Source organism: Aotus nancymaae, unplaced genomic scaffold, assembly GCF_030222135.1.
Source record: "Aotus nancymaae isolate 86718 unplaced genomic scaffold, 86718_ANA_hifiasm-v0.15.2.pri h1tg000046l, whole genome shotgun sequence".
Taxonomy (NCBI): Eukaryota; Metazoa; Chordata; class Mammalia; order Primates; family Aotidae; genus Aotus; species Aotus nancymaae.
The window spans coordinates 1,756,103-1,780,941 of record NW_026988460.1 but is presented as its reverse complement, the minus strand read 5'-3'; the positions used below and the strand labels follow the sequence as shown (position 1 = coordinate 1,780,941).

Here is a 24,839-nt window from a genome sequence, read left to right as displayed (position 1 = left end):
AGAAGGAAAGGGTTATAGAAATCCTAGTTGTGTAAGGGCCTTCATAAGCATAGAACTATTCCTTGGGCATGTAGTATGTAACAAGACTGTGTGAAGTAATCTCCATACATTATTTCTTTAACAACATCACAGCAAGGGAGATTTCACAGTCTCCATGTTTCATAGAAGCAGTGAGAGGCAGAGAAGAGGCCATGTAGTCTCACAGTGCCTCATGCTGATAAAGGACTTATGCTGTTAAATCATTAAGCTATGTCACTAAAAGATCCCATTTGGGCTGAACTAGGCAGTTAAACTGATTGCTTACCTTTCCCCCTCTCTTTGCCTTTGAGTGACACTCACCTTGGGTCATGTGCGCTTGCGCTGATGAAGCCGTGGTAATCAACTAGGCATGGTTGCCCTCTCTGGACTCTTATCTTCCTTCTTCTTTCTCTGGCTTCACTGTCTTGGAAACAGAGTCGTAGGGGAATTAAAGATATAAACTCTGGGTTCAAATTCAACAGAGTTCAAATTCTTATCTCCCATGTTCTTTCTCTGCAACCTGGAGCAAATTATTGAATCTGACTGAGCCTCAACTTACTGTTGTTTGAAAAGGGGATCATTTGCACAGATGGTTACAAAGATGAAATAAGATGGTGTTTAAGAGATTTGGCATATGACCCGATGGTGGGCCCAGGATGATGATTTCTTCTGCACTGAATTTGAAACTAAATTCCCTGGCCTTTTTTAAAGGCTTTGTGAGCTAGAATAATTTTGCTTTCTCAGATTTAGTAAACATTTATCATGTGCTGCCATCTCAGGGTTAGTCACTGGCTTGGTGCTTCCATACATTTTATTTCACTTAGTCCTTGCAGAAGCCGTGTGAAATAGGAGTTATTGTTCCCAGTTTCCTTCTGGGGAATCTGAGGCTCAGAGGGGTGAAGGTCTGCTTCCTAGGCTCTGATTATCTTCAGGATCCCACAGATGGGATGAACGTCTGGTGAGACCTGAGATGTCAGTGGGGTAGCTTCCATAGGGAGCTTAATTATACAATCCTGGTTGTTATTCATTCCAGAAACATTTACATGTCTCAGTGTTGACTTAGGACGGCTGCTGGACCTCGTGCATCATGGATTTGAGGTGAGGGAACACTTACTAAGAATTGGCAGTAGCCACAGCATGAACCTAAGGCCAACCAGGACATGCCTTTCACTGTCTGCTTAGCACAAATGACTGCCCTCAGCGTTTCAAGAATGCTGGAGACACTGTGAAATGTCATTGCCTTTGCAGAGTGGGCTTTGGAGGATGGCGTTGGGGGACGGAGTTTCCTGGTATTTTGAGTTCAGACTTTGATCAGTGTACTGAGTGTGGTCAGCTTTTACCCTTTCTAGAAATGATTCCAAAAGAATAGGTCTTAGGTAGTAGCCATGAATGCATAGATTTCTAATATTTACCTCTGAATAGTATTTTTATTTTAAAATTGGAGGGATTTGGTGTAATATATGAATTGATAATGGAGACATGACAAAGCCCAAGGCATGGCTGTGTAAATTTGGGTCCTGTGGGTGGGAGTGGGGGGACTGGCATCCCTTTTCTACCCCCACCCATTTCTCCCTGTGCTTGCCGTATTTCCATTTCTGGGCTGTCTTAGTTCAAAGTTGTGATTTGAGGGCACTAAGAACATTCAGGAGTGCTGCTTTGTAGAGTTTGAGGTGAGAGATGAGGCTAGAGACAACAGCAAGGACAAGATTGCTGGTCCTGCTAGGCCTGGTAATGAAGCTAAGCTTGTTCTTGAGGAAGACAATGGGGAACCATTGAAGGGTTTTAGATGGTGAACTGGCAAGGGCAGTTTTATGCTTAGAGTACTCTTTCTGGGTATAGTTTGGAGAGGGTTGGAGAAATGCAAGAATGGAGATCATTTAGGTGACTTTGGCACTGATTCAGTGCTCTGAGTCATTATACCAGGATACTAGACATACACCAGGCGTGGAATCACACTGCCCGGGTTTAACTCTTGCCTTCAGCACTCTGTAGCTTTGTGATCTTGTGACAATTACTTATATTTCATTGTAAGGTTCCTTTTTTTTCTTTTTCATTTCAGTATCTCTGAAAGCTGAATTTATTTATTTATTTTTATTTATGATTTTTCAGACCAAGTCTCACTCTGTTGCCCAGGCTGGAGTGCAGTGGTATGATCTCGGCTCACTGCAACCTCTGCCTTCCAGGTTCAAGCAATTCTCCTGCCTCAGCCTCCCAAGTAGCTGGAATTACAAGTATGCACCACCATACCTGGCTAATTTTTATATTTTTAATAGAGACAGAGTTTTGCCACATTGGCCAGGCTGGTCTTGAACTCCTGACCTCAGGTGATCTGCCCTCCTGGGCCTCCCAAAGTGCTAGGATTACAGGTGTGAGCCACCATGCCTGGCCTAGACAGTTTTGTTATGACCTCAGTAAAAACTAATTCTGAAGAGAGAATTATTAAGTAGGAAAACAGGTATCATGGGAATACATCTCTTTCATCCAAATAGTCAAGTGAGTGTTTCCAAAACAAGTATAGACAGCGGGCTTCCTGTGGGCCCACAATACTTCCTCAGCTTTGCTTAGAACAGTAATCTGGACTGGAATAACCCAGTGTCTCTTGGTTCTCTTCTACTTTATGGTTTCCAAAGGGGAGGATTTGTTTGGGTGTGTTTGCCACTACTCAGTAAGGAGCGCCCCTATGGAGTAGGGCTTCCTTCAGGTCTCTCATGGAGGCTGCTGGCTTCCTCAGGCTGCCTTGGCTTGTACATGGATCAGCTGCAGTCAGCTAGGACTAGGGTAACAGGGTTCATTCTACTCAAACCATTCCAAGGGAGATCATATATGTGTTGCTTAAAACTGGGATATGTTGGAGAGTAAAGGGCGGCACCATTAATACTTCTGCCAGGACAGTGGGCGTAAGGACTGGAATCAAGACCGCCTAGGTTCAAATCTTGGTTTCAAAGCATAGTAGATTTGTGATTTTGTGAAAATTACTTACAAATTTTATTGTAACACACTTTTTCACATTTCCACCTCTCTGAAATGTAGATGTCTTTATGCTGGCATCATAGATTGATTGGCAGGTTTTTCTGCCCAAGGATACATAATTTGGTACATGTTACAGTTGTTGGTGACTTAAATTTGATGAAACTTGATAATTTCTCTGTGCCTAGCTTTCTCATCTGCAGAATGGGGAGAGTTGTATTATTTTACACCTCTGGGCCCAGAGTCGTATTGAAGATTAAGTGAGCTTCATGCATATAGTCAGCGGGCTTCCTAAATTATCTTATAAGTACTGGTTTTTGTATTATTACCACTAAATTAGACATCAGACTTTTTATTTTCATAAAAAGTCTCCTTCAGTATTTTCCTTGTCATCTCCTCAAATCCCCTCAACCCCATGACTAGAAAGGAAGATTAAGAGCAAAGTAAGCCCAGAGTAGAGAATTAGAGGTCAAGGTGGGAAAATGACTTGGAAGAAGGGAGAGAGAAAGAGACTCCCTGTAATGAATGCCTTGTGTGTGCTCAGAAGTGGAGTAATCAAATAAAATCTACTGGGAAAAGGACTTTCTTGTGCCCATAGCATTGATTGGAAGTAGGGATCAGCATTTTAGCTTTACCAGAAAATATTAAGGTTTTCTCCTTATCAATGGAGATCTCTTCACATTTTTATAAGGAGCTATTTTTATTTTTTTGCTTTTTCTCACCAGCTTCTGCTTGTACTCTCTAACCCATTGTTGAGATGCTATATTATACCACCTGGACTTAAAAGACTTATTTGAGTTAGTAAGTCCTTTCCTCCCTTTGAAAAGGAGGGAAACCAGTTCTCATATGCATTCTCATTCCAGCCTAAGGGCTTACGTAGTAGACCTTTAATAAGTAATACAAAGAAAGCAGAGAGTTATTACTTGTTTTTGATTAAGGGAATAAACTATTAATATTGGGTGTTTCTTTGTTAAGATTCAGGGCTCTTTTAAAGTGAAGTATCATTAAAATTGAAAGCCAACAATACAGGGAAAAATGAATTTTTCAGTTTTTAACCTTTTTATAATTATCGTGGAAAAAATATATGTGCTATTTGTCACTTTAGAAAAACTAAGTAAATTTTGAGATGGTGAAGTTGTAAACAGATTATCCTCATGAATTTTAAAATGATGCAGAAGGACTGAATGGCTGAGTGTTGAGTAGAATGGTTGGAAATGGAGGCAGAAGGCTTGTGACTGGTCCTAGGCAAGGCTGGGCCTGAGGGCGCTTTTAGGATTAGAGTCTCAAATCTAAAACTCACAGCATAGCATGTTGAGAGTGTGTAATGGATTCTTTTTTTTGTTTGTTTGATGTGAGTTTATGATGAGGCTTTTATGAACAGTATAAAATAGATTTTATGACTATATTTTCTATAAAATATAATTTTAATATGGAGGGAACTTAGAGTTAAACTTTATAGGAAGGCAAGAGAAAAATACTAAATTTTCTTTCTGTTAAAGGGCCCCAAGTGAGAATATTTAGTGGTGGTATTTCATTTTGCTTAATATTGGCAATATATCAGTGATGTTATGTTTATGGTAATCCGAGAGTCACAGTGTTCTTTCTTGAAGATGTTTTGTCCTGTGCCACAGGATGAATCCATCTCCTCCTGCACGCTTCAGAATCCTTCTTTTCTGGTCAGTAGAATCTTTTTCCTGGAATTTTGACCTTTCAAATAAGCAACATTGTCATAATTTAGGTAAAGTTAATTATTGACACAAAGCAGTGTTTTGTGAACGACTTTTAGGGTGTTGAGGGAGGTGGCAAAGGAATTGCTTTTTTGATTACAAATTTGGATCGTTAAATGCCTTTTTTTTGTCTCTGAAACCTTGTTTTTGCTTTCGAAAGCTTCTAAAGGTACTAAAAAATATGAATGTGTGTATTCTTTAATTTAAAATTTTTGTTTTGCATTTATTATTGTAGTAAAATATGCATGACATAAAATTGACCATTTTAACAATTTTTGCCATTTTTACCATTTTAACCATACTCTGGCATCAAGTATTATATATTCATATTGTTATGCAGCTATCACCAACATCCATTTCCTGAACTTATTTATCCTCCCCTACTAAAACTCTATAACTATTCAACACTAACTCCCACATCTCCCCTTCCTCTAGTCCCTGCCAACCACTGTTCTACTTTTATCTCTGTGAATTTGACAACTCTAGGAACCTTATCTAAGAGGACTCATACTATACGATTCTTTTATATATATATGTATATTTTATTGCACTTTAGGTTCTGGGGTACATGTGCAAAACATGCAGGATTGTTGCATAGGTACATACATGGCAATGTGGTTTGCTGCCTCCATCCCCCCGTCACCTATATCTGGCATTTCTCCCCGTTATTCCTTCCCAACCTCCTTACCCCCTGCTGTCCCTCCCCTATTCCCCCACAACAGACCCCAGTGTGTGGTGCTCCCCTTCCTGTCCATGTGTTGTCATTGTTCAACACCTGCCTATGAGTGAGAGCAAGCAGTGTTTGGTTTTCTGTTCTTGTATCAGTTTGCTGAGAATGATGGTTTCCAGATTCATCCATGTCCCTACAAAGGACACAAACTCATCATTTTTTACGGTTGCATAGTATTCCATGGTGTATATGTGCCACCTTTTCCTTGTCCAGTCTATCATCGATGGGCATTTGGGTTGGTTCCAAGTCTTTGCTATAGTAAACAGTGCCACAGTGAACATACGTGTGCATGTGTCTTTATAATAGAATGATTTGTAATCCTTTGGATATATACCCAGTAATGGGATTGCTGGGTCAAATGGAATTTCAATTTCTAGGTCCTTGAGGAATTGCCACACAGTCTTTTGCAATGATTGAACTGATTCTATTTCTCCATATCCTCTCCAGCATCTGTTGTCTCCACATTTTTTGATGACTGCCATTCTAACTGGCATGAGATGGTATCTCAATGTGGTTTTGATTTGCATTTCTCTAATGACCAGTGATGATGAGCATTTTTTCATATGTTTGTTGGCCTCATGTATGTCTTCTTTTGAAAAGTGTCTGTTTATGTCCTTCGCCTACTTTTGAATGGGTTTGTTTGTTTTTTTCTTGTAAATCTGTTTTAGTTCTTTGTAGATTCTGGGTATTAGCTCTTTGTCAGATGGGTAGATTGCAAAAATGTTTTCCCATATTCTTGGTTGCCAATTCACTCTAATTGATTGTTTCTTTTGCTGTACAGAAGCTCTGGAGTTTAATTATATCCCATTTGTTTATTTTGGCTTTTGTTGCCATTGCTTTTGGTGTTTTAGTCATGAAGCCCTTGCCTATGCCTGTGTCCTGAATGATTTTGCCTAGGTTTTCTTCTAGGGTTTTTATGGTGTTAGGTCTTATGTTTAGGTCTTTAATCCATCTGGAGTTAATTTTAGTGTAAGGTGTCAGGAAGAGGTCAAGTTTCTGCTTTCTGCACATGGCTAGCCAGTTTTCCTAACACCATTTATTAAACATTGCTTGTTTTTGTCAGGTTTGTCAAAGGTCAGATGGTTGTAGATGTGTGGGGTTGCCTCCGAGGCCTGTGTTCTGTTTCATTGGTCTATATCTCTGTTTTGGTACTAGTACCATGGTGTTTTGATTACTGTAGCCTTGTAGTATAGTTTGAAGTCAAGTAGCATGATGCCTTCAGCTTTGTTTTTGCTTAGAATGTCTTGGCTATGTGGGCTCTCTTTTGGTTCCATATGAAGTTTAAGGTGGTTTTTTCCAGTTCTGTGAAGAGGGTAATAGGTAGCTTGATGGGGATAGCGTTGAATCTATAAATTACTTTGGGCAGTATGGCCATTTTCACAATATTGATTCTTCCTAACCGTGAGCATGGAATGTTTTTCCATCTATTTGTGTCCTCTCTTATTTCCTTGAGCAGTGGTTTGTAGTTCTCCTTGAAGAGGTCCTTTACATCCTTTGTTAGTTGTATTCCTAGATATTTTATTCTCTTTGTAGCAATTGTGAATGGAAATTTGTTCTTGATTTGGCTCTCTTTAAGTCTGTTATTGGTGTATAGGAATGCTTGTGATTTCTGTACATTGATTTTGTATCCTGAGACTCTGCTGAAGTTGCTTATCAGTTTAAGGAGATTTTGGACTGAGACGATGGGGTCTTCTAAATATACAATCATGTCGTCTGCAAATAGAGACAATTTGAATTCCCCCTTTCCTAATTGAATACCCTTTATTTCTTTTTCTTGCTCGATTGCTGTGGCTAGAACTTTCAATTCTATATTGAATAGGAGTGGTGAGAGATGGCATCCTTGTCTAGTGCCAGATTTCAAAGGGAATGCTTCCAGTTTTTGCCCATTCAGTATGATATTGGCGGTGGGTGTGTCATAAACAGCTTTTATTATTTTGAGATACATTCCATCCATATCTAGTTTATTGAGAGTTTTTAGCATAAAGGGCTGTTGAATACTGTAGTGATTCTTTTATGACTGCCTTATTTCATTTAGCATAATGTCTTCAAAGTTCATCCATGTTGTGGCAGGTGCAAAAATTTCCTTCCTTACTCTGAATAATATTTTACGATATATATATGTATAATTTTGTTTATCCATTAATTTGTCAGTGGATACTTGGGTTGCTTTCCCTTTTTGGCTATATGAATAATGCTGCTGTGAACATGAGTATTCAGTGGATGTATACCTTATGTTAACATTCACCCAAGTAGGAATGTTGTCTGATATGTAGCTTAGGCTACATTTTCAGTTTCTCATGTCTAATTAAAATGTCTATTAAGAAATATCTTTTCTGACAATATTTCTTTTAAATATTCATATTCATTTATTCTTTCATTGGGTATTTGTGAAATGCAGCACAGGTATACTATTAGACCCAGTAGATGGTGGGTTTGTAGGAAGCTTGGGGATATGAGACAGTTGCTGCCTTTAAGGAACCTACAGTCTAGTTTGTTGGAAACTGATGAGAAATGGGCCGTTACAGTGAGATGTCTTTGGTGTTGTGAGAGCACCTCAGCCCTCTGGGGATACTGTAACTCCTCACTAAAGGCATTTAGATTTGTTCTCTGTTTCCACACCCATTCCGGCACTGAATGTAGGCAAAGGATAAAACCTTAATTACACAGCCTGGCAGACAGAAATGGTGTCACCAGAAAGCAAACCAGTTTTACTGTAGGCTAATTAATGTAAACAAGAGTTTAAATTCAGCATACTTCAGGTCACAGAAACATCACCAAACTTCCAAAGACCGAAAACACCACTAGTATTAAACACTGAACTAAATGTAAGCTCTACATACATTTCCAAAAGATTGATAAAAACAAGTAAGATAATGATTTACCTAGTTTCTGGTGATCAGTGAGTGACGGTGGTCATAGTAGTTGTGATTTAAATCACAGAATAAATGTTTGCAAAGTGAAAATGCTAGGGAGCACCTCTTTTCACCACCAAGTTCAGAAACAAGCACAACCACTGAGTAGTTTTGGACCACGTTGTTTAGTGTCATGCATTTGTATGATTTTTGTAGACTTGATGAATGTTTATTTGACAGTCATTTATATTCATTCATTTATTCATTTCGTTCCAGTCATTGTCACAGGTGGCAGATGCCCATCCCAGTAGCTCAGGGAGCAAGGCAGGAACTTGTTTGCCAGGAACCAGGATGCCATTCCCCTGCAGGGTGCCAACACACACACACACACACACACACACACACATACACACACACACACTCCTTTTCTGTTGGACTCACCTATACAATAGCTATTAATAGTGTCTGGGTAACCTGAAGTGAAGCACATGTAGAAATAGACACCTGATGTTAATCAAGCACATTCTGTGGGCCAGGCTTGGTGCTGTGCACTTGAGGAGGATTATCACATGAGGATTCATGGCAGCCCTAGGAGGCAGGCATTATTATAACCATTGGTAAGCTCATTTTATTTTATTTACTTATCTATGTAGATATGGGGTCTTGCTCTGTCACCCAGGCTGGAATGCAGTGGCAAGATCATGTAACAGCTCACTGCAGCCTTGAACTTCTGGGTACAAGGAATCCTCTGTTCTTAGCCTCCAGATTAGCTGGGACTACAGGTCCATGCCACTATGCTTTCCTAATTATTTTGTGGAGACAAGGTCTTGCTTTGTTGCCCAGGTTGGTCTCCCAATCGTGGTCTCAAATGATACTCCAACGTCAGCCTCCCAAAGTGCTGAGATTACAGGTATGAGCCACCGTGCCTAGCTGCTAAGCCCATTTTTAAGAGGAGCAAACTGTGGCTCAGAGATTTTAAGCAACTTTCTTATTGTCACAGCTGTTGCCTTGCACATCTACTCAGGATGCCACTCACATGGGTCCACTGAATTATGCCTGATGATGGGTGGAATTATGTCCCCACAAAATTCCTATGCTGAAATCTGACCTTCAGTATCTTAGAATGTGAGCTAATGTAACTTGATTTTCTCTTCTCCAAAGGAGATAGGTAGAGGAAATCAAGTTAAAACGAGGTCATTAGGGAGGGCCCTAATTCAATATGACTGGTGTCTTTTTAAAAAGAGAAAATTTATACTCAGGTACACACACCCAGGGAGAAAGCCATGTGAAGATGAAGGTAGTGATGCTTTTGCAAACCAGGCACTCGAAAGATTGCCTGTGAACCACCAGAAGCTAGGAGAGAGGCATGGACCAGATTATCCCTCACATCCCTCAGAAGAAACCAACCCTTCCCAACACCTTGACCTCAGACTTTAAGCCTCCTAAACTGTGAGAGAACACCTTTCTTTTGTTTCAGCCACCCAGTATGTGGTACTTTGTATGCCAATCCTAGGATACTAATACACACATCAGTGAACTCTTTGTTTTCTGTGCATTTGTGAAAAATGAGAGCGACGAAGTCATCCTATTGTTATTATGAAAATAGTTTTCACCTCACAGACTGCCAGAACTACCCTGCACTGAGACAGTGTGGGTGCGATTGATTTTTTTTTGATCAAACATGTGAAATTGTAGGTTGGTGCAAAAGTAATTGCGGTTTTAAAAATTTGTTATTTTACACCAACCTAATATGTGACCAGATAAGCCTTTGCTTTTTTACCCAGGCACTTCTGGAGTCTCTGAACTAATGCTGGAGATGCATGCTTTTCTGGTGAACCACGGCCGTGAGTTCTTTTGCGTTAAGCTTCCTGCACCTGTTTTGCAACCAAAACTTGTTTTGCAACCAAAACTTGTTTCCTACACCTTATTCATGAGTGTTGGATTTGAGAAGCTCTGACCATTTCTGCAAGTGAAATCAACTTAAAGACAGACAAGTTGCAAATGAGACAAATATTCCGAGAAATGGGGGAATGGGGCACAGGTTTGATGTCAGTTACCTAATAGGAGCTCTAGAAATATTTTAAACAATAGCAAGAGATTGGAATAAATGCAAAGCCTTATTCAAATGTATCAATTTTGGTATTTTTTAAAAAATTTTGCTTTTAAAGAAATCCAACAACCTCATTATTATTTTTAATCTCACTTGGTTTTTAGCCATTCTCTTTATTCAGACAGCTCACCCAAGGTTAAACAAAAACACTACATTTTAATACCTATGTTACAGGCCTTTTGAAAAACAGTTTTGTGACTTATTTCAGCTGATTATGTAATCAGAAGCATAACACCAAGCACTGTTTTTCTTCAGCTGTCTAAAGTTGAAATTTAAGAATAATCAGCATGCAATCAAAAGCTGATTATAAATGAACAATAATGAACATAAAAGTGAAATTGCTTCTGAGGGTTCTAATGAAGGAAAAAAAGGAGCAATAGCAGTGGTTGAAAAGGGAGCGTGATCAAAAGCGGGTACGAGTATGCTAGTAAGCAAATAGCTGAAAATTAGCCAGCAGTAATGTTCGAGAAATGCTCAACGGGTTTTGGGAAGAATGGAGAAGACAAACATTATGAGAGAGTAAAAAAATCTATATAATTGTGTAGATTTACTGCTGTAGATGAAGTCATCTAGGAAGAGTTATAGTGGGGTTTCGGAATGAATCATATCTCTGTTCTAGATGCAGGCAGATGGTATGCAGAGAAAAGGTTCAGTTGTGCCTGTTTCTGGCCCACTGATAACAAGGTGGCTTTAGGGAAGAGACTCAGTTTCCTTACTAAAGTCTGCTTAACATGTATTGTACGTCTGTCACGTATCAGGGATTATGTGTGTGCTAGATACTTGCTTTAACTTTGCAAAACGACTGTTGAAACAGTGCTGCCCAGAGCGTGGGACACATGCATCCATTGGCAGTAGAGTTTAGGTAACGCAGGGATGCAGCATGCAATCCCAGTGAGTCACGTAGTGCTGAATTCATTGTTACTTTCTTGGAACCTTAGGATTTTGTCATGGAGAAATTTTCAGTTTTGTGTTTGTGTGCTTTTAAGATCTTCAGCTTAGGACTTTGTACCTCAAATAATCAGAATTGATCTTTTTATTTTTTAATTATACTACTGTTTCCTTCTACTTATACAAACAGTATAGGTAGTGATGTAAATTTTCCTCTATCCTTAAGTTAAAATAAGCATCATAAAGAAACTGATTCTGGTATTAGTGTTCTCTAGATGTAGCAAGAGTTGTGTATGAGTGATTCTTGTTTGGGGAACCTTGGACCATAGTAACCCTAAGACTTTTCTTATTGTTCCCTGGTCACAGATCCTGAGAAAAGGATTCATGTGAAAGTGATTTTCGGGGGAAGTATTCTCAGAAAAACCTCAAAGGGGTTTGGAGAAGTTGAAGGGAAGGAGGCTGAGATAGGTGTGTTATTAAACTGAGTCCCAAAGAGGGTAACTTTGCTTAATTCCACAGGACAGCTATGGAAGCCGTGTAGGTTACACCTCAGAGTTGTAGTTAGGGGCGAGAGAGTTGAAGTATTTACAGACCCTCATCAAGGTTCCTTAAGGGCATGTTGTTTCAGCGTCTCAAGACAAAGACCTGCCAGGGCTGCTCTTGAGAGTAAGAGTATGCAGTGAATCTGTATAAAAATGGTGGAGTGATCTGAAGGATGGAGCGCTGAGAGTGTCTGCTGCAAGGCTCTTCCATGGCCAATGTGACATGTAAGCCACTTACTAGCTTTGTGCGTCCCTTCTGTGCCTCATCTAGGGTAAAGTAATAGTAGTACTGCTTCAGGGCTTTTTGTGATGTTTAACTATCAATATCATTAACTTTACATTTTTCTTCTAAATTTATTCACCGTTAAAAAATATTTAAATCCACGTTTGAGCCCCTCCATAAGTAATAGTGTCCATGAAATTATGGGCTTGGAAATTACTGATACATATACATTTTTTTCTAATGTACATTACAATAAATTACATAGAAGAAAGCCTTGGTAGAGCTTTCTTTAGAAACATGCCAGGAACTATTATCCGTTAACTGAAGCCAGCTCTACTTTTCTCTGGACACATGGCTGTACAGAATCTCCCAGCTTGTCTTGCAGCTGGACAAGGCCATGAATAGCTCTAGACCAATGGAATGTGAGTAGAAGAGCTATAGGTCAGTCCAGCTTATAAAGAACTCCTGTATGTTTCCTTTATGTTTTTTCCTTTCCTGTTAGGTGGTGATGACTAAGTTGACTTGGAAGCCATGTGGTTAAGATGGCAGAGCCTCTGTGGAGGAGAGCTATCCTACCTACATAGTCACCTTTCTAGGACTGTGATTTTAGCAAGAAGGATGGTTGTGTTGTGTTGAGCTACTTCATGTTTGGGCTTATTTGTTACTGTAACCTGTTGTGCGTGAATTGATACACAGCTCAGAAAATGTTGAGTAAAATCATACATCATGTGACTTGAGTCAATCAGTTTAGCTTTCTGACCTCAATTTCCTCAGTTGTGGATTGGGAATAATTAGAGATGAGGAATTGTTAATGAACTTTGAAGAGCTCTGCATGGACAAGGGGTGGCTATGGTCTTTCACTTGTGGTTGTAAAGACTGAGGATTGGGGGTATTTTACCTTTCCAGCTGACTTCAGAAGGGGAATGCTATTTGGCCGCCATTGTCACCTCCGAGATTTCTCTAAAATTTAACCATGTTTCTGGGTTCCTATTTCCTTGTGACCTCTGTTACACTAAGTTTGGTAAACTAGAAGGACAGATGAAGAACAGCATTTGCCTCAGTATGGTGCACAGACTACTGATGGCAGGCACCAAGAATGATTTTAGGGATATCCTGATGAACATTTATATGTAATAGTAATGCATTGTATATTATGAAAATTATATAGCTAGCATTCTAAATTTGTGATTTCATAAATACTTATTGCTTAGGATGAGGCTAAAGTAGGTATTTAAGTAAAAACCATAGGCGGTAGAGTTAAGTAAACAATTGTACCTGTGGTAAGCACCTGTTGTGAAAATTGCTAAAGTGGGTATGTGAGTGACCTGAAGTTTGGGAGGCATTAAGATAGGAAGAGTCCAATATATACCATCTTTATATATTGAATTAACTGTATTTTAGTTCATTTCAGCAAGTAATATTTGAGTGTTTACTGTGATCTTGGAACATTTTTAGGCACCAGGATGCAACAGTTCAAAGCATATTCTTTGTGCATTGTCTTTTATTTCCCACTGGAAAAAAAGTAGAGATTTTTGTCTGTCATTCAGATGACAAAGGTACTATTAAGAAAAATAAGGCAGAAAGGAGAGGAAGGGAATGTGAGTAATGGGTTGTACCTTTAATTAGGGTTGCCAGGGAAGTAGTCATTCATAAGGTGGTATTTGAGCAAAGATATGAAGGAGGTGAAAGAGTGAGCCATGAGGGAATCTAGGGCAAGGGTGTTCCAGGCAGAGGGAGCAGGAAGTGCAGAGGTGCTGAGATGGGGGCATGTGCCTGGTATCTTTAAGTAATAAGAAGCCAGTATATCTGGGAGGGAATGAATAGGGGGAAGAGAGAAATTTGGGGAGATGGTCAGGTAAGATCCTTTCACGTTCATCAATAGCTTGTTCCTTTTTATTGCTGAGTTGTATTCCTTGGTATGAATATACCACAGTTCTTTGTTGTTGTTTTTTAAACCATCTCCTCACTGAAGGACATTTTGTTTATTTCTAGTTTGTGGCTGTTACAAATAAAACTGCTTTAACAGTCATGTAGAGGTGTTTGCTTGGACAAACATTTTCATTTCTCTGAGATAAATGCCCAAGAGTGCAAATGCTAGGTCATTTTTTAAGTGTATGTTTAGCTTTTTAAGAAACTGCCAAACTGTTTTTCAGAGTGGCTCTTCTATTTTTGTCCCAACCAGCCATGTCTAAGATATCCAGCTTCTCCACATCCTTGCCAGCATTTGATATTGTTACTTTTCTTATTTTTAGTTTCAGCTGTCCTAATTGGTCTACAGTATGTCTCATTGGTCTTAATTTGCAACTAATTACTAGTGATGTTGAACATCTTTCTGTGTGCTTATCTGCCATCTGCCATATGTTCTTCACTGAAATGTCTCTTTATATCTTTTGCCCATTTTCTAATTAGATTGTATTTTCATAATGTTGAGTAGTAAAAGTTCTTTACATATTCAGTTTACTAGTCCTTTGCCAGATGTGTGGTTTGCAGATACTTTCTCCCAGTCCATTGTTTCTTTTCATCCTCTTAATAGAGTTCTTTCACAGAGCAAAAATTTTAAGTTTTGATGAAGTCCAATTTATCTATTTTCTTGAAGGATCAAGACTTTCATGTCATTTCTAGGAACTCTTTGTCAAGCCCTAGATCAACAACATTTTCTCCCATGTTATTTTCTAAAAGTTTTCATAGTTTTTTACTTAAATCCATGATTCATTTTGAATTAATTTATAGATAAGGGGTGAGATTAGATTGAGGTTAACTTTGTTTTGCTTATGCATATCTAGTTATTCTTGCATCATTTGTTAAAATGCCATCCTTCCTCCATTGAATTGATCTTACTTAGAAAGTTTTTAATTCTTTCGATGGAATTCTCGGATTTTAGAACCAGTAGGTGTCTTGTATCCTTTCCCACATGATAAAGCAACTGAATCACAGAGAAGTTAAATGTGGGAGACCACCTTTGCTGCTTATAACAAAGCTTTGATTTCCATTCCAGGGTACTTCCACTGTCTACTTCTAGTAAAGTAAATATATATACTTGGATCTTTGGCTGTATTTTGTTTTTGATGTAAACTCAGTGTTTTGGTGCCTGTATGTGGCATTGCTTGGATTTTAAGATTTTTTGAGTCAAGGACCATTTGTGATTCTGGGAAATGAAATTGAATTTGACTTACTATTCCCATGGCCTCAGGGCTAATAAAGCCAGACTGAGCTCTTCTATCTATCTGCATTAAAAATGACTCTCGACTGGGCACTGTGGCTCATGTCTGTAATCCCAGCACTTTGGGAGGCTGAGGTGGGTGGATCACGAGGTCAGAAGATCAGCTAACGTGGTGAAACCCCGTCTCTACTAAAAACACAAAAAATTAGCAGGGTATGGTGGCATGGGCCTATAGTCTCAGATACTTGGGAAGCTGAGGCAGGAGAGTTGCTTGAACCCAGGAGGCTGAGGTTGCAGTGAGCCGTGGTCGCGCCACTGGACTCCAGCCTGGGCGACAGAGCAAAACTCTGTCTCAAAAAAAGGAGAGAGATTACTCTCAAAACTTGGTATTTGGTGAAATCAGTTGATATAATTTCGATTTGAAAGCGTTGTTTTCTGCAATTTTGAAGTGTAATGGACCCCAGGAACCTGGAGAATGTAATCATGTGATAATCTCAGTAACATTTACAGCATGTTGATTGAATAAAAAATGCTGAAATGGGTTTGGATGGTTGGTAATAATGGATTTACTTCTCTCAAGTTCCTTTCCATGGGTCTTTTAGGAAAAAATTTGATAGAAGCTTGAGTTTTCTTGACTCCCTTAAGAATAGGGAAAAAACAGTGTACATGGGGAAAACAGTGTACATGTTGATTGCAATTCTACTTCCATGGTGGTTTATAGGATCTTATGATGGTAAAGAACTTTGGAAATGATTAGGTCCTAATACAGAAGCTAAGACCATTTTGTGTGGGCAATAAAAACTTGTGTACTGTCCCTGGGAATAGAAATGCATGTGGGTTTTTGTTTTGTTTTGTTTTGTTGTGTTTCCTTTTTACACTGGAGTATGGCTGTTATACTGAATCAAATTGGTGTTTCAAAGACTTTCATTCAGCTTTTATAACAAATACTTTAACTAAAACAAATACTATAATACATAGTTTGGTGGGTTAAAAACACAGGCTTTCAAGGTATGACTCTCTGAGTTCTAATCATAGCTCTGACTTTGCTAGCTGTCTTCTGTTGTGAAGACAGACTGTCCTGTGTGTATAGTAAGTGCTCAATAAGTGTTAATTATGGTGATGGTATTACTAGTACTCATTTGGTTAGTAATGATAACTATAATACATTTTTGTCTTTTTCTTCAACAAGTTGAACATATAGATTTTTCTGATATATCATTTTACATATTGTCATGCTGTAAGATTGGATTACATGGTATGCTTTCTTAAAATAACAAGCTAAATAATAGGTGATGAATATCACACAGAACTTACCAGTAAGCTGGTCTTCCACATTTAACTTTTCTGTAGTTCAGTTGTTTTGTCATGTAAGAAATGATATCAAGACAGCCAACAGCTCTAAAATCCTAGAATTCCATCAAAAGAATTAAAAGCTTTCTAAGCAAAATCAATTCAGTGGAGGAAGAATAGCATTTCAACAAATAATGCAAGAGGAACTGGACATGCATAAGCAAAAAAAGTTAACCGCAACCTAACTCATCAGTAAGCTGGATTCTTACTTTCCATAATACTCTCTCCAGATCATCAGAAGGGTGTTACAGAGAGTAATCTTGGTACCACATTGTATATGTACAGCCTTCACATCCTTTTTCCAAACTATTATGGGCCTCATTCTTTTTCCTCTTACTGTGTGTAGACTTACATGCAAACACAAATCCCCATGTTCTTGCCACACTGAGCTATGTGAGGTCCCTTCAGACACTGGACTTGGATGTTGCACATTAAGTTTCCTCTACTGGAAATGCCTTTTGCTAACATCTCTCCATTTCATCTCTGGGATTCAGCCTAAATAGTACTTCTCATGATGTGTTTCCCTAACTCCCCATCCCCTCTCATTAGTGGCCAAGTCTGTTTCATCTTTCTATCTCCAGCATCTAGCACATGGTGGTTTTATAGAATGATGACGGCAAGTTGCAGGTTAGCAGAGGCTTACATTGAACTGAAGGCAAGGAATTTTCTGCTTTTGATGAATGATTAGTAACTTTAACTTATCCAGAAGAAAATTCAGGCAACTGGATGGCATCATTAGAACTTGAAAAATTGAGAGAATAATTTTATTTCTCATTTAATGAAAAAGTGCTCATGAATAACTAATAAAAATTTAATTGAAAGAATAATTGATATTGCTTCCAGCCATGCCCACCCCAACCCTATTTGAAATACAAGTTGCTTCATTCTTTTACCTGAGGAGCTCTTTAATGGGTGATATTTAGAGTAGTACAGAGAAGTTAAGATTTGTTGGTTCAATATCTGTTCTTAATTTCCAGGGCTGGTAAACTTTATGCTATACCACAATTTAGTACTTATTTTCTGTTTTATTTACATCTATTAGCATACTTTTCTATACAGTACAGTTTATTATACTAAGTGGCAATATTGCAAATGAACATAGACATAGCTAGAGAAGCTTTTGTTTCTAATATGAGGTCAGTTATTTAGAGGACATAGAACATTTGGACTCCATTTTGTTCTTGTTATTGTTCTAATTTTAGCTTTGTATTTTTGTTTCAAGAGATTACCTGATGGCTACTGACATCTTAGTTAATTTCACGGTATCAAATGAAGGAATGAATGACTCAATGAGAAACTATGTGATAGGACAGCAGAGCCAGCATCTAGGCTTTTCTAAAATATTTCATTTGTTTGTATATGAAAACAAATTATTTAAGAGGAAATCTTTTGATTAAAAAATTCTTCTTACTTTGTCATTATCTGTATATTTTATCCCCCTATGTCCTGAAATTCTGACTTTTTCTGTCACTAGTCTGTTAAGTTTTTATTGACCTTCTCAAAATAGGATGTCTTCTAGCTTGACAGGTATCAAGTGGCTTTATACTGAATCTTCAGTTCTGCTAGGAATTTGAGATTTTTTTAAAAACTGTTTTTGAAGACTAAGTAATATTTTTGAGGGTACCAAGTTGTTGACATAAAATGACTGGTATAAAAACATGTAGTCTTGGGGAAAAAAATCAATGTATATTATGTTTTAGATACCTGATCTGAAACAGGTGATATCATATCTTTTCTAATTTTTTAATTTAGAAGATTTATACTTATTGCAAAAACCTTGGAAAACTATTTAAAGGGCCATAATGATCACCTGTAATCACTATGCTCTTGAGAAAACCATTGTGAAGAATAATACAGAAATTTTTACTATTTTGCACACGTGTGTGTGTGTGTATATATATATATATATGCAGTTTCTTTTAAATAAAATTAGGGTCATTCTAATTAGATAATGTTATTTCCATCACACTTATCATTAAATCAGAAGTATTCACCTGTGCATTAACAATTTTCACAAATATTATTTCTGTTGCCAAAGAATTGAAAGGAAAAGAAGGCTGCACTCACATGGATACCATCATTTATTTTGTCATTTTCTTATTAGTGGGCATTTATGTTATTTCTAGTGTTCTACTGTTTTAATGATGTGATTAATATCCTTGAATGTAAATTTCTCCTTACTAATCAAATTCTTGAGACATTCTGTCAGATTGCCCTCCAGAAAAATCTGTACAAATTTATACTCCTACTCATGGTGGTTAATAATAACAAAAACAATAATAACAAAAATAATGGCTGCTATTTACTGACAGTTTTTTATATACCACATCCTATTCTAAGCACTTTGTGTGGATTAACTCATTTATTTCTCACCAAACACCAGCCTCCTTTTAGAGGTAAGAAAATTAAAGTGCAGTGTATAAGAATGTAAGTTTTCTGGTATCTTGACCAACATCAAATGTGACAGTTAGACTGGGTGTGGTGGCCCATGCCTATAATCCTAGTACTTTGGGAAGCCTAGGTGGGAGAATCCTGTGAACTCAGGAGTTAGAGGCCAGCCTGGGCAATGTAGTGAGACCCCATCTCTACAAAAAATAAAAACATTAGCTGGGCATGGCAGAACCATCACCTAGCCCAGGAGTTATTACTTGCATGTGCTTGTAGTCCCAGCTGCTCAGCAGGCTAAAGCTGGAGGATCACCTGAGCCCAGGAAGTTGAGGCTACAGTAAGCCAAGATCAGGCCACTGCACTCCAGCCTGGGTGACAGAACAAGGTCCTGTCTCTACAAAACACCCGAGTGACAGAAAAAAGTCTTCCAATTTATTAGATATGAGAAAAACCTCTCATTGCTTTAAATTGCATTGCTCTAATACTATAAATACTATACTTTTTTTTTCATCTGCAAAAAGCAAATGTTATTATCTTCCTCTGCCTTAGGAATAAATTTGTTCCTAAAAGTTTCCTAGGAAAAATTCTAAATTCTCCTTAGTCACAAGTATAGTTACTGTTAATTTTAGTAGAAAAATTTTGAGTACGTGGCAAAATTTCAAAATTAGTACCAATTATTGCTAAACAACATAACATAAACAGTTAAGTTTGACATGGGTTGTTAAAATGGACACAGTTTGCTCAGGAGTTACTCATCATAGCATGACATAATAAGACATGTTGTGCAGTCTTTACCCTTGCATTATTTACTCTTAACAGGCCTATTACCTGTGTTCCTTCAGCTTTTTTTTCTAGTTTTACATATAGTGCACTTAATATTCTACTTAACAAATATTCATTTAATATTCAATGTTTATGTAATTGAAACTTTAATGCAAGCCTCATTCAAGAAAACTATAAACCATACAGAAGAAATCAATGAAACCAATGCAACTGGTGCATGAGATAATCAGTATAACAAACTAGCAAACTATGAGCACACTTAAATCAAATGTACAAATCTAAGGCTCCTTGCATGATGTTTCATTTCCCAACTTTCTGCTGCTCACAAGACATGATGTATTTAAAATGATCCTTGTCAATGCAAATAAATGCCATGTAAATCAAACTAGGTTTGTCAAATGAAATTCTTCATTAAGTTGAATTCTTATAACTTGATATGCTATATGTATGTATCTCAGGGTCTTCCTGTGTTATAAATAATTGGGATTGGGGAGACAAACTGAAGTTTATTTTGTACTGTGTTGCTTAGTTAAGCATTTTAAATGAGTTTTGCCAATGGAAGGTTTGTAGCAGAGGCCTTGTGGTTAGATTTCAGTTTCAAGGTCACTTTGGGTGTTTATGCAGAGTAAACCATAGCCTGCAAAAGTAGAGATGGTGAGGCCAGAGGTAGGATGCTGTTTGGGGAGTTAAGTGGAGAGTCCTGCCCTTGTTTCCAACATGCCAACAGCTTGCTGGGTAACATTGCAGACTCTTTGAGTTTTTTCATGGAAATGTTTGTGGGAATTTCTTTGGGCCACCTGCAGTAGGATAACCTGGGATACCTGTTAAAATTTCAGATTCCTGGGTTTCCTTTGATTTAATCTATGGGTAAAACCCAGGGAACTACATTCTAATTGACACAGGATATTTTCTTGACCCCTTTGCAGGACTTATGACAGGGGTGCCTCATTTACGCAGCCACCCCTGTCTACCCCTTGCGGGAAGGAGTGTGTGAGCAAATGAGTGCAGGAGCTGGAGTGAGTGCTTTGGCTGGCCATGCTCAACCCCTTGTGGGAAGGAGCATGTAGACAAGTGAGTATGGGATTCTGCTGGCTGCTTTTGGGTGGTGGGGTTTTGCCAGGACCTGCCCTAGTCTGCCTAGAGTTTCTCTGCCTCCTACCTCTATCATTGTATCATAATGAGTTCCTTACACAAAATATCTCACATTAATGTTTTAGAACCACTAAACTATAGGATACATTTTAGCTCTGGCATTTTGACACTCAACAGCAATCCTGTGAAATATATACTATCATTATCATTATCTGTCATTTATCTGCATTTTACACAAGAGGAAACTGAAGCTTAGAGAGGTTGAGTAGTTTGTCTAAACTCATCCAACTTGTACATAATAGAGTCTGAATTAGAATGCAGGGCTAAGAGACTTAGAAGCGTATACTCTTCTTTAAAGCTTTTTAAAATTGTGCAATGTAGCATAAAATACTGAAAAAAATACCTATCATATATGTAGTTTAACATGTAATTAGAAAGTAAACACCACTTCCTAGGACCTAAGTAGAAATTTACTAGTACCTAAGAAAATCTCCCTCTGTTCACTATTTTTACTGGTTTGTAACTCCATGTCTAATTTTAATGGTTGCCGTTTAGTTGGGCAACTCACCCTCTTTAATTATCCTGTTTAACTGTCGTCTTTTAGCAAGTCATAATATGGTATAGGGGAAAGCTACATGGATCAAAAGTTAGAGGCATAGACGGTCCCTTGCTGAACTGGATTTACCTTGGGCAAGTCATCTCTCTCCAAAAAAGAAAGGCATAGTGCCAAATAACTTATAGAAACCTCAACCACCATTATCCTGATGAAGAATTGGTTCCCTGGAGCATGACCATCAGATTGGAGGGCATCCTTTGCATGCTTTTTTCTTTGTTAATTTAGTAGTATATTTATATAAACCCTTAACAATTTCAGTGACAGACTTCACTCATTTTGAATAGCAAGTATTTTGTTCATTTATTTAAGTCAGCAAATTGGCCTTACACTTTATTGATTAAAATGTCCTAGATTTTGAAGGACTCAGAAGTATAATTTTCCTGAGACAGACTGTACTTTTGTTTTTTAAAATCCACCGTTGAGGACTGTGCATGATAAAGTGGAAGCAAGTGGTTATTAATTTTTTATTGAAATCTTCTGAATAAGTGTTTTCTCCTGGTTGGTTTCAAAAGCAGTCATATTCCTGAATCTAGTTAGAGGCAGTTCATATACTGTGGGCTTATTAAGATTCAAGGCACTTTTTTATTTTAGCCTGTCTGATATCCCTTTTTAATTTCACTTAAATTTGAATTACTCTAAGCATCATCTGGGCATATTGAAGAAACTCAGTAATATTAATAATGTGATGTTGATGAGTCTGTCCTATCTTATTCTTTTCAAGTCCCATAACGTTATTCTTGATTGTGGCTTGTGAATACCTGGGACTGTGCTGCCCCTCTCTCTTCCTGTCGTAGACATCCGTAATCACTCATGGCATTGTTCTGAGTGATTATCGGTGTCTACCATGACAAAGGCTTGAGGTCTTACTTTACACATCTCTTTGGGCAGCCATTTCCAGTTGGTCAGAGTTAATAGGCTCTGCCATACCTGGTCTGGATGTTGCCTGTCTTGGGTCTGAATGTTTATATCGTCCACCAGGATCTCTGAGTAAGTTACATTATCAGCTGATTCTAAAAAAAAATAAATAAATAAATTCTCCCTTGATCTCCATTTTCCTGCCTCTTTGAATGAGAATCTACTCCTTTTCTAGATCTTTCTATTACTATACTTTCTTTGTGTTTTCATAGCTCTCAGGCTGTCTGCATAGTTTGTTCATCTTGAACAAGCTCCTGGACTTATTCCTTGGCCAGTCTTTGCCCATTCCTTTGGAGTTTCTGCTTGGAAGTGACTTCCTCTCCTAAGGGGAAGACTCTTTGCATTTAATAGGATAAACTCTCAAAGTATTGTCCCTGCTCATGAGTTAATGTTCCCTGGCTGTGTGGAATAGAAAAGAACATCTCCACTTGAATCTCTCTGGAATAGGTGTCATTGAGATACCCTATTTCCAGTGTGACCATGTAAGCTCTTAACACACTGTACTTTGCATAGCTAGTAACTATCTGCGTTGGAGAAAAACAAGTGGAGGGGGGTCGAAATTGGAAGTGAGGGTGGGGCTCGAAATGGGAAATGAAAGGCATGCTGTGAGCTTCCAGTTTTTACTTCCAGCTTTGGTCTTGATGACAGGTTGCAGTGGTGGCTAAACTCCAGTAGAAAACCTATAGTCTTTTTGCACTGGAGAAATGAAGGACAGAGTTTAGGATCCCTTAAAGCAGCTGGAAACTGGGGGTGGGAAGGTATCTCAGAAAGGAGAGAGTCAGAGAGGGGGAGTCCTGGATTCTGAGTATAAACTGATCAAATTAGAAGGTATTTCATGAATGACATGTGAACAAGAATGACTATAAGTGGTCTGGCTAAAGTAAAAAAGAGCTAAAGTAAGGTTTGAGCTGCTGCCCAAGAGACAGAGTTTGCAGTTTGAGTCTGAATATGTGTCACCCATGAATCACTCTTCACTGAGATCTCAGGTTTTTTCACTTATGTCGGATACACACAATGTAAATATTCTCTTTTCCTACCTTTTAGTTGCCTGTCTGAGTTTCATATGCTTAGTTCACAGTTGTTGGGCTTTGAAAGGCAGGCAAGAGGTCTGAAAAATTGATAACCAGTGCAAAGCCTCAGCCAAGGCAGGAATCTGATAGGGTGATGGTTCTGCCATAGTGCCTGCCTCTTTTTCACAATTACTGGTGTGTTGTGGAGATTTTCCGCATGTATTTGAATTCCTAGGTCACCTTATATTGCTTTGCTGTCTCTTCATGATGATGTTGGAAGCAGTGTTGACTATTGCAAAAATCATAGTATAATAGATGATAATGGCTGATATTTTCAGATGCCCTAAGCACTTTACTCATCCTATTCTGCTGGTAATCCTGTTTATTATTCCTGCTTTACAGTTGGGGATTAAAGGCACAAAGGGGCCGAATGCACAGCTATTAAGTGATAAAGCCAGGAGCTAACAGGAAAAGGAAGATAGGTTAGTATGACATATACACACATGAACATTCTCAAACATGTGGTTAGAATTGGAAGATAGGTATTGTCTACATTGAGTTTCAGCAGATTCCTAAGGAATATAGATACGAAAAATATCATTTTCCTGCTGCTGTGCCTTATCAAGTTTACTGGCATGAACTTGGCAGGAAAAAGACTAAGAAATACTAGTGAGGGCTCAAAGATTGAATGAACCCTTTAGTTAAAGAGATAAATAGTGACTGAGTAGTTTGCTTATCCAGATGAGTTAGATTCTGTAGGCAATGGTTTACTGACTCTTGTAGCTAGAAAACTGCTGAAATTTTTATTCATATTGGGGAGCAAATTATTAAGTATAGTTAATTAGAATGAAATGATGAAAATAAACTTTATGAGATAATTAATAGTTTACTTTGTTTGGACCAGAATTATTGAAATCTGCTTTGAAAGAACCATAGTCTCTTAAATTTTTTTTTCAATTTTAATATAATTTTACAAATTGAGACTGGATCTCACTGTATTGCCCAGGCTGGTCTTGAACTCCTGGGCTCAATCAATCCTCCTGCCTTGGCCTTCCAAAGTGCTGGGATTATAGATGTGAGCCACTGTGCCCAGCCAAAGAGTCCTATAGACTCTTGATAGTAACCTCAGTGATGATAGTGGTCCTGGTCAAGAGTTAGCAAAGGAAAGAGAATTACCTGCCTGTTGTGGCATCAAAGAGCTTTTTACAAGACACTGAGCACTGCAATATACTGGCTATGAAGAAGCTAGACTATGCAGGATCGTGTGGATACGAAAGGAAGTTATAGCTTTAGGCTTGGATAATATATGGAGAGTGTCTATGATGGGGATATGATGTTTCAGCTCTATTCTGTGTTCAGTCACAGCTAGAAATTTTAGTCTTCTGAACACCATGGTTATAAAATGAACACTTTATTCCAGGAATGCCATGGTCTTGTACTGGATTAACAGATAACAGATAAGACAGTC

At 38.2% G+C, this 24,839-nt stretch overlaps 1 protein-coding gene across 2 annotated transcripts in view; it reads left to right on the top strand.

The window, feature by feature from the left end:
- The window catches only part of SUCLG2 (succinate-CoA ligase GDP-forming subunit beta), a 286,827-nt gene that overhangs the window by 6,239 nt on the left and 255,749 nt on the right, over positions 1–24,839 (top strand). Inside the window, exon 1 of one of the 2 annotated variants that reach the window (XM_012473805.2) lies at positions 20,732–20,809. The exons of the other annotated variant lie outside the window; for it this stretch is intronic. Within the exon in view, the coding sequence (XP_012329228.2) occupies positions 20,774–20,809 (36 nt within the window). The 5' untranslated portion in view covers positions 20,732–20,773. Of the gene's footprint in view, positions 1–20,731; positions 20,810–24,839 lie in introns of those variants that run through there. 2 annotated transcript variants of the gene reach the window in all.